Source organism: Vipera ursinii, assembly GCF_947247035.1.
Source record: "Vipera ursinii genome assembly, chromosome: 1".
In the NCBI taxonomy this organism is placed as follows: Eukaryota; Metazoa; Chordata; class Lepidosauria; order Squamata; family Viperidae; genus Vipera; species Vipera ursinii.
The window spans coordinates 283,792,267-283,803,400 of NC_139512.1; the positions used below are offsets into that span (position 1 = coordinate 283,792,267).

General features: G+C 37.6%; 1 protein-coding gene across 1 annotated transcript in view; it reads left to right on the forward strand.

The window, feature by feature from the left end:
* Window positions 1–10,751, forward strand: part of PGBD5 (piggyBac transposable element derived 5) — a gene marked incomplete at its 5' end in the record, with an annotated part of 82,907 nt that extends 72,156 nt beyond the window's left edge. Inside the window, 2 exons of the mRNA XM_083361249.1 lie at window positions 341–446; window positions 8,380–10,751. Coding sequence (XP_083217375.1) covers window positions 341–446; window positions 8,380–8,575 — 302 coding nt within the window. The 3' untranslated portion in view covers window positions 8,576–10,751. The remainder of the gene's footprint in view (window positions 1–340; window positions 447–8,379) is intronic.
* Window positions 10,752–11,134: the final 383 nt, after the last annotated feature.

The following is an 11,134-nucleotide window of genomic DNA, read 5'->3' on the forward strand; positions in this document are numbered from 1 at the left end:
GATGAGAAGTGAAACGTCTTCCAAGAAAGAAAGTTGCCTTGTGAAAAAGCATATTTGGGACAACTATGACCTGGATGATTGAGAATCTCCATGGATGACTTGTGGACTTCATCTCCCAGAATTTAACTTCCCTCACTGTCTGGGGAATTCTGAGAGTTGAAGTGCACAGATCTTAAAGTTGCCCAGGTTGGACACCCCTCCCCCCACTGTATAGTATGCTACTTCCTGTGTGCTCTTGGAATACTGAGCCAAGTTGACCTGTGCCCATTGAGTCATCAAATCCAGTATTTTCAATCAACAGTATAACCTGATGGTATTTTATGTATTTTGGTTGCAACAGGAGTTATCATTAAGAGGAAGAGTGGAGAGATCCCATGCCCTCTTGCAGTGGAAGCCTTTGCTGCTCATCTTAGTTACATTTGCAAATATGATGACAAATATAGCAAGTAAGTAAACAACAACTTATGTGATTGGAAGTGTGAAACTTTTAAACAAAATTCAGGACCCAATATGACTCTCTGTACAGAATGATACCAAAAAAAGAAATGACCTACCAACTTTTTCTGAAAATGATTCTGACCATTTTTGACAGAAGGTTTGTTTTTAAAGAAGGTAATTGTTTAAGGTACTTTAGCAATTTTCAAGTATTTGGGAATAATATGTGAGCAGTTACTTGTTTCCAAGTCATGTGAAGAAAGCGTGCTTGTCAAATCTTCACTTCTGCAGTTGTTCAAAAAGATTCAAAAGAAATGCAGCCGTTGAGGACCATTACAGGAATGAAAACTTAAATTCAAAGAAACTATTGGGAAAACTGAATATTATTAGCCTTAAGGAGAGAGCCTAGAAGCATATGTAGAACTCTGAAATATTTGAGACTGTTACATAATAATAATAATAATAATAATAATAATAATAATAATAATAATAATAATAATAATAATAATAATAATATAAAAAGTTGGAAGGGACCTTGGAGATCATCTAGTCCAACCCCCTTCTCAGGCAGGAAACAAGGCCACAACCTGCTTCCTTTTATTTCAGAGGACAGATAATAGCACAGGAAAGGAGATTCCAACTCTTCCCAACAGTAAGAATAGTTTGATAGTGGAATCACTTACCAAATAAAGTGATAGCTACCTCTTTGGTCTGTGCATTCATAGACTTCTAGGTCCTTTATCATGGATGCTTTATTTTGGATTCCTGAACTGAATTTAGACTGCAGTGGAGGGTGGAACTCAGTAACCAAGCAGACGTCTTCCAGTCATATGGTCTGTGGATTTATGCTAGTTAGAGACTGATTTGATTCTGTAAACTGCTATAGGTCTGTGTCCAGCAGTTAAAATTATATTCTTACATATAGAAATATATTATAAGATTCTACATTTACGCAAGAAAAACCAAATGCACAGGTATCGTATAGGTGATACCTTGCTCAATAGTAGTAAGTGTGAAAGGGATTTCAGGGTTCTAGTTGACTAAATATGAGCCAGCAGTGTGCGGTAGTTGCCAAAAAAGCCAACACAATGCTAGGCTGCATTAACAGAGGGACAGAATCAATATCACACGAAGTGTTAATACCACTTTACAATGCCTTGGTAAGGCCACACTTGGAATACTGCATCCAGTTTTGGTCACCCAATGAAAAAAAAAAGTTGAGACTCTAGAAAGAGTACAGAGAAGAGCAACAAAGATGATTAGGGGACTGGAGGCTAAAACATATAAGGAACCTTTGCTGGAACTGGGTATATCCAGTTTCATGAAGTGAAGGGGTGACATGATAGCAGTGTTCCAATATCTCAGGGGCTGCCACAAAGAAGAGGGAGGCAAGCTATTCTCCAAAGCACCTGAAAGCAGGACAAGCAACGGATGGAAACTAGTCAAGGAGAGAAGCAACCTAGAACTAAGGAGAAACTTCCTGACAGTTAGAACAATTAATCAGTGGAACAACCTGCCTCCAGAAGCTGTGAATGCTGCAACACTGGATGTTTTTAAGAAGAGACTGGACAGCCATTTGTCTGAAATGGTATAGGGCTTCTTGTCTGAGCAGTGAGGTGGACAAGAAGACCTCCAAGGTCCCTTCCAAGGCTGTTATTCTGTTACGATCGACCATCAGTACATTTTCATGTCTTCTCCATTAAGTTCCTTGCAAAGAACTTGTACTGACAAAAAAAAAGTTTTTAAGGCAACGGCTAATGTGATAGGCACACTGGTGTGATATTATTATTATTATTTTGCTTTTGCTCTGCTTTTGGTCAGCATGCATCTAATTGTACAAATAGTGCTCCGCAAGAATAAATCCCTTGGCAAATGAATGGGAACTGTTCATGCTGGGCCTGCCACTGCCATTCAGGCTAATGGAGGAGACATCACATTTACCCCCTTTGGTGAGGGTCTGAAAATCACGAGCAGAGAAATAATAAACAGACGCCCTGTTTGGACTAGATGACCTCCAAGGTCCCTTCCATCATCATCATCGTCATCATCATAATCATCATTATTATTGAAAAGTTGCATCTAGACAGTACTACTTCATACTGCAAGTAGGAAACCGCACATTTTAATGTTCTTCCCCATGAAAAGAGAGCCACTTTGCTGTAGTGACAAAGGCATCTGGGTAGAAACTAGAAGACCGTAAGTTCTAGTGTCACCCTAGACACAAAGTCAGCTAGGTGACCTTGGGCCAGTCACTCTCTCACAGCCCTAGGAAGTAAATCTGAAATCTTGCCCAGAAAACTGCAGGGACTTGTTTAGGAAGTTGCTAGGGATCAATGCTGACTCAAAAGAACACATCACACAAACATGTACATACACAAATATGGATTGTGTTTGGAACATAACTGCTGTATACCAGTATGGTTTTTTTTAAGCTTCCTTTTCCCCCCCCCTAAAAAAACTGCTTTTACATCCCCAAGTACATTTTCACAGAGATTCAATAACCAGGGGTGATTATTAAATTATTATTATTTAATCTTTCTTTTCATTTGAAAACAAGAATAGAGGACTAAGTTCTGATGAACTTGGGGGTTGTAGTGGCTTTGCAAGGACAGAGAGATTTCTAGTAAGACACTTGAGAAAAAATCTAGCTATCTTTCTACACCTTCAACAAGAGGAAACTTACATTTTGATATTTAGTATTAAATCTATTTGGGTTTAAAGACATACCAAGCAGCACTTTAGATGACATACCTTTTCCCAGAATTTGCCAATTATTAGACAAAAGGAGACGGCTGCTTTAAGTCGCAGATTTTGAGTGAGTACATGCTGGATTTGAGTTCATCGCAGCTTTGATCAGCTCTACAATTTCTAAAATGTCTTCCTTTCAGCCTATTCCAAAATTGTTTCAACCAGATGAAATAGCTTCAGCTCAGCTTTGTATCTAAAGATGGTATCCCAATGAAGGTATGGAAATCACAAGGGGAAAAATAGAGGATATCTATTTGGCATATCTTTGGCGGGGGGGAGGGGAAATCTCTCGTGATCTCCCTGTTCCCCAAATCCAACGGTTTAAGCAAATTTTCCTTGGCAGGACCGCTTGTGATATGACCAGATCACTTTCCCTTTAAAAATAGACAGGGCCTGCAAAACACCAGTGACAGCCATTCAACACATGAATCATATAAAGCCTCAGAGTTGAGCAAACAAGAAATCTCTGCCTGACTAGAAACTTGGGACATTTCCCAAACATTTCAGGAAGGGAAAGGCAGAACCTGGCCACGGTTCTCAAGCTTGTTTCCTGGCAGGCATGAGAAATTAGTGGCATTGCCAGCTTTTCAGAGATCATTGACTCTCCAAATGGACTTTGGCACTGTAAAATGGCAGCAGGTAAGTCCAGAAAATTGAGGCTTGTCCCAGAGGAGTTTCATTTATTAACAGATTTTTCAGCTGCCCTACAACTTCTGTCTCAAGGACAGTTTTTAAACAGACATTAGTAGTCTCAACTCTTCTGCAGTAAAATAAGTTGAGAGATTTGTGGCAAGCTACTGTAATAAGCTAACTTCTCATATATTTGACAATGTGGTGGGCTGGGGAACATGGAAAAAACTTCTTCCAAGGTAGATAGGCAATTCAGAAATTTGAAAAACAAATAAACATAAATAATTTCCCTCACACTTTAGATATAACACGGCAGTTTTGCCGAGTCTGGACTACCAAGAGTCCCAGTCAGTGTGACCCATAACTTACCAGCTAGATTCTGGAAGTTTGGGTTCCAATGTATCAGAAGGATATTTATTAGTGAAAGTTCAACAAATATGATAAACTATATATGGTGCACACCATTTTTTTTATTGAAAAGTTTTACAATACATTTTTAAATACAAAAAACTCCCTCCTCCCCCTCCCCTCTCCCCAACCCTCCCCTCCCCCCTCCCCGACTTCCCAGTGCTGAATACAGGGTATAGTGATACAAACATAAGCTAGAATATGCTAACAACAAAAATAAGACAATAAATTCTATCGCGCTTTAACTCTCCGTAGTCATAATTATATTACTAACAGATAACAAATAACTAATAATACATCATATAAAACCACTACTTATTCAAATGCTAAATGAAACTTTTTAGTCCCATATTTATTCTGAATATATTCAATCCATCTTCTCCATTCCGCAATATATCTCTGTTGCGATTGTTCTTTCAAATATGCTGAAATCTTTGCCATTTCCGCCAAGTTAAAAACTTTTAAAGTCCACTCTTCTATAGTCGGCAGTTCCTCCTTCTTCCAATATTGCGCTACTAAAAGTCTTGCTGCCGTAATTAGATTCAACATCAACTTAGTGTCTATAACAGTAGTATCTGTAATAATACCCAATAAAAACAATTGCGGAGAAAACTTTATCCTTTTCTTAAATATCTTTTGCATATTCCACCAAATTTTAATCCAAAAAGCTTTAACCTTTTTACAAGTCCACCATATATGAAAATACGTTGCATCCTCACCACCACACCTCCAACATTTGGGCTGGCAATTCGGATACATACTTGCTAATTTTTTAGGGTCTAAGTGCCACCTACAAAACATTTTATAAAAATTCTCTCTTAAATTTTGGGCCTGCGTAAATTTTACATTTCTAACCCAGATCTTTTCCCAAGTATCCATTGTTATAACTTCTTGAAAATTCTGGGCCCACTTTATCATACAATCTTTAACAAGTTCCGTTTCTGAATCAATTTCTTTCAATGCATTATATATCCTTTTTATATGTGCTTAACCTTGATCTCTAATTTGTTTTACCAAATTTTCATCAATCATCGAAAAACCAACTTTCTGGTCCTCTTTCCATCTTGCCTGTAACTGCCCATACTGAAACCAAGTTTGTACAATCATTTCTTCTTTTAAAATATTATATGGCTTTAATTGCCATACATTCCTTTCTAAACTTAAGATCTCCTTGTACGTAGTCTCATCATGTTTAAATCCCACATTTATATTTTCTATTGCATGTTTAGGTATTGTCCAAATTGGTATCTTATAATTTAACTTATGTCTATACTTTTTCCAAACTCGCAACAGAGCATACCTTAGTATATGTATCTTAAACACATTATCCACCTTCTTATCATACAATAAATATGCATGCCAACCAAATAACAAATCATAACCCTCAAGATTTAATAGTCTCCCTTGTGTTAAATTAAACCAGTCACTTATCTATGACAAAGCAGCAGCCTCATAATATAATTTAAAATTAGGCATTTTAAGACCACCTCTTTCACGCGTATCATATGGTGCACACCATTGAATTAATCCCTAAGTTCATTTTGGAGAACAAGAGATTTTCCATCTGAGCTGATGATTTTGTAATCATAATGGCTTAGTAGGATTGTATTTCCAAATTGATCCATGTAAAAAGCTCTTAAGCTAAAGAAAAACTGAAATAATTCAGAAGCTTCATTTTCAGTATACTGATGTATTTTTGCCAAATTAAGGAGAAGGGAAGAATATTGGTATTTAGTCTAACTGCAGACAGAACAGATTGTCTGACCCAAGGTCACTGAACATTCTTATTGGAGGTTTTTTCCCTCCTAAATTATCTACAGTTTACATGAGGTTTTAGAAATAATGATGGATTGATAGGAGTCACTTATATCACAGTGTCAGAAAACCATATCCTCTTCTGAGTGACATAATAGAATATAAGTAAAAGTGTTTTTGATAATAATAATAATAATAATAATAATAATAATAATAATAATAAGAAGAAGAAGAAGAAGAAGAAGAAGAAGAAGAAGAAGAAGAAGTAGTAGTAGTTGGAAGGGACCTTAGAGGTCATCTAGTCCAACCCCCTGTTCAGGCAGGAAACCCTATACCATTTCAGGCAAGTGGCTGGCCAGTCTCTTCTTAAAAACTTCCAGTGTTGGAGCATTCACCACTTCTGGAGGCAGGTTGTTCCACTGGTTAATTGTTCTAACTGTCAGGAAGTTTCTCCTTAGTTCTAGGTTGCTTCTCTCCTTGACTAGTTTCCATCCGTTGCTTCTTGTATAATACAATATATTGTATTATAGTTGATGTTACATGTGGTTGACTATTTTAATGGACATGGCTTATCAATTGTTGTAATATTTGGGAATGATAAATTCCAAGATGACAATCACACTTCTGTGATCTAGGCCATTTATGTTCAAGGTAAGTTTTGAACAATTTAATCCATTATTTTAGTGAAATAAAAACATGGAATAAATGAAATGAGATTCTACCACTATCTTGTGCCAAGGAAAAACAAACATTAAAGACATTTCTTACATTCTTCTTGTTTGGTTCCGTGTAATATTGGGAGAAAAATGTTTGCTAAAAACACACAGACAGTTACGTATACTGCAGTGATGTGAGGTATTTGCGGTGCTCTAAAACTGTAAGGGCTAACTAAAGCTGGCAATGCAGGGCTCTGGACTAGACAAAATTGCTGTGTTAAAATTAAGCAGCTGCTTGCCATTCTGAAGGTGTATAAAGGGGTGACCAAGAATCTGCTACCTAAAATGGGAAGCAGGAAAAGATTTAAGGTTTAAATGACTAAGATATATGTATATGTCTTGGTTTCTGTGTGGCACCAGACAAATCTTCTGAGTATAACCAATAAAATAACTGCATCTTTGAAGATTTCTGTGGCTATCTATATTGTAGAGCTGAATTTCTGGCAGAGGAGAGATTTATAACCTGAATATCCTCTGAAAGTTGTGAACAGAGTGTACTGTAGACTGGAAAGTGGAGCAGTGGAATGGGACTAGTTGTTCTGGCAGATTGCTGAACTTCTACAGAAAAAGGAGAGAAGCTGGCAAAGCCAAGCTGAGGCATCACTTAGTCAGGCCTTTGTACAAGAGTTCATTGAAATTTATTAGGTGGAAGCTGAAGCCGAATTCAGTTTCTAAGCTAATATTTGTGTGGTGTGTTTTTGAAAAATTCACAGGGGCAGTTGTAGCATCACATTAGTCTGGCTTGTGCAAGCAGTAAAGTAGCCAAATTGGATGGTGGATTGTTGTGCACTATCAACATCCAAGAAAAGAACAGCACCGTTCTTAAAAGTGAAGTGTTGTCTACTTTTAAAAACAGAAATCAAAGCTTTCATGAGTATCAATTGTGGTCTATTCAAAGGCAACACCAAAAAGAGACTTGGTTCATTGGTTTATTTTAGGACTTCTAGATTTCATGATTGGTTCTTACTCATTTGGTTTGTTGTGATTTTGCTTCTACCTCTAGTGTATTGACACACAAAGGCACTTAACCTATGCAGTGGAGAGCAATGGAATACTAATATAAATCTCGGACGCAGTGATTCCTGCAAAAAACACTATGAAATTATATGAAATGCATCACAGAAATCCACTAGGAATAAATCAATCACAGATTTTAAGGTTATATTTCAGTCTGCAGTAGTAAAGATAACATGCAACTTGAGATCTTCATTTAAATGCAAAAGACCAGCTGGGCTGCTGCTTCATTTGCCATCTTATTTCCCTTATTTCTCAAAGTATGAAAAGTCTGAAGCATTCAATCTAGGAAGATCTCAAAATTACACTATGAGAAAACCTAGTGTATTAATGAGTAATCAGGTTTATGGATCCCTGTCATCTCCAATTTAGATTGTTTACTGGTCTACAAAGAATTAGGATCATGTGAATTCACAGAACAGATACATAGCTGAAAGAACTTTGAATACTGAAGTGCTAAAAGGTTCTGGAAGGTCACAGATGGGGTATCATTCTGTGTCATTCATAATTACCTTGGAAGATAATGCAAATTTAGAACACCCTGCATTTAGATTCTGCCACTTTTAGAAGACATCCCTTCCTTTTTTGACTTAAGACACATTTTAAAAATTCATTTCATGACCTCAACGTTCTCTCTCTCTCTCTCTCTCTCTTTCTCTTTGGTGCTTTCCAGGTATTTCATTTCTCATAAACCAAACAAAACCTGGCAACAAGTCTTCTGGTTTTCCATCAGCATTGCCATAAACAATGCTTACATCCTGTACAAAATGTCTGACGCCTATCCTGTGAAAAAGTACAGCCGAGTACAATTTGGTGAGAGACTCGTAAAGGAGCTGCTTGGATTGGAGGAGCCCTCACCTGGCCATTGATGGATCCTTCTTCACAGCTTAGGCTAGGAGTGGGGGAGATGGAGGAAAGAAGAGGGAAAGAACTCTGGGATGCCAAGATGGGTAACTTACTATTCCATGTGACAAAATAACTAGGGAAGCCCTTAAGTATGTTGGTGTCTTCCCAATGGCCTTGTTGATGTTCAAAGGGCCCTCAAGAGAGCACTGTATGAAAGCTGCACATGTGAGTGCAACACAAGCATCGGTGAATCAGAATTTATGTTAGCTATTGCTCAATCTGATTTTTCAAACAGGGTCTTAGTTGTCACACAAATCCTTTTCCCTATCCCTTTTCAAGACAGAAAGGCTCAGCAGTTCCAGTTGGGCATGTTATTGTTTGTTTTTTAATCAGTGCACAATGTGTAAAGTTATGCACTGCTGTGTGGCTGAGAAGAGGTTGCTAGAAGAGAAATATATATATATATATATATTAAAAAATATATAAAAATTCTATTTTGCAAGCCAGTGATTAGGCAATGGAAGATGAAGACAGTAGACTGAAGATTTTATTTTGTTGCAATGCTTTTAGATTGTAAAAGGGGGTATAATTTTGACAGAAAAATGCTTTTTTTAATATAAAGGAACAGTGAGAAACTGAAAAGTTTACCAAACTAAGTTCATTGTGCTATCTGAAGTCCAAGATTAATTTCAGTTATGCCATAACAAAAGCATAAGAGATTTAATTGCAGTCATCCTGTATTATTCTCCAGACACTGAATTTTTTCTACACAGTGTGAGAAACATCTAAAAGATTCTCTGAGGAGCTAGTTTCTCCTTAATGGTGGCTGGATTTGTGCCTTTTGCACAGTGCTGCATAAACATATATGCCACATCCAGAAATAGTTAAAGGTAAAATTGGAGGCCCCAAACCTAAGGATATATACTGGTAAGTCTAAAACCAAATGACATAAACAGTTTGTTGCAAGTTGATGAGTCATTTGTGAAATTGCTGAGTGAGGCACAATATATTTCCAAGTGTGTTATTTCCATTTGTCCTTTAAAAACTCTTACCCAAAATAATTTAACATTTCTAGAGGCTGATAAATATCTAAGCACCCTATACATCTCCATACTGATGAATGAATACTGTTCATGAAGTCACTGCCAAAACATTATGACAACATTTTCTTATTTTGCTCAGTTAACATCAGACTTGTCAGCTAGCTTTTTCCCAAGGCATTTACTTCATTATGATTCCATTGTGTTGGGCATCTTGCTGCCTTGTCGTTTATGACAAATGAGACACTTTTCTGAAGAAAAAAAGCATTGCAATACTAGACAATCAGAATCACTTGCATGATAAACTTTGCTATGAACCAGTTCCAAAGCATTAAAAAAAAATAGTCATGCCTCCACTTCAGCACAAAAAGTGCTGAGTATCACATGGTTTCCAGCCGCATGTAGGCATGAAAAAAAATTGCACAAAATTACATTACAGAGTTTGTAGCATTGCTTTGTGTGATTGCAATTTAAATATTCAGAGATGACATTCCCTTTTAAAGCAAATGATCACACATGGAAAGATGTGTTTAAGTACTTTTGTAATTAACTCCTATTTTCATAATTGTTTAATAGTTAAGAGCCCAACACATCTGGAAGGAAAGATTTCGGAAGGCCTCCACAGAGGTAATACCAATGTAAACGTCTTTATGTCCTCTGTGGGTCTTAGGGGGCTCAGGGGCTGCAAAACCAGTGTTAGATGCTCCCAATGACAGGAGCTAATAAGTATGTGAGCTGGTGCAGTTTGAATCAATTGCATTTTCTGAGTATTTTAAGAGTAGTCCCCAGTAGGTAGTGTTACAGTAGTCTAGACTCTAGCCAAATGGCGACAGGGGCCTGAGTTGCTGTACCTAGACCTTCTTGGCTCAAGTCAAATTGCATATGATATACCAGCTGAAGCTGGGCATAGGCCATCTGGCCTCAGCTTCCACCTTCTGTTCCAGTAGAAGCTGTGAGTCCAGAAGGATCCCATACCACAAACCTGCTTCTTGATAGGTATTGCTTGTCCATCAGGAAACAACTCTTAATGACAGACAACCCCGATGTATCCACAACCGTTCAGACTTAGCGATTTGGCAATCAGAATTTGCAATCCTTCAGTAAAAAAAGCCATCCTATTTCCCCTAGGCTTACTGCTTTGGTGTTGGAAGTTAAGGAAATTTAATTTAATTTAATTTAATTTAATAACATTTATATACCGCCCTTCTCCCTGAGGACTCAGGGCGGTTCACAGGGCAGAATAAAATAGTGAATACAAACATTAAAAAAGAGATTAAACAAATTGCCCTAGTTAAAAACAATATAAATACAACACTAAAAACCCCAAGAAAAGTTAAAAAACAAAAAATAAAATAACCCCAACACTCCCCCTCAGGCTAGGCCGGCTTGTACAAACAGAAATGTCTTAAGATCGCGACGAAAGGAGCGAAGATCGGGCGCCATCCGGAGCTCAACCGGTAGCTGATTCCACAGCTCCGGAGCGCCCACAGAGAAGGATCTCCCCCTGGGGGCCACCAATCGACATTCTCTGATCGGTGGCAC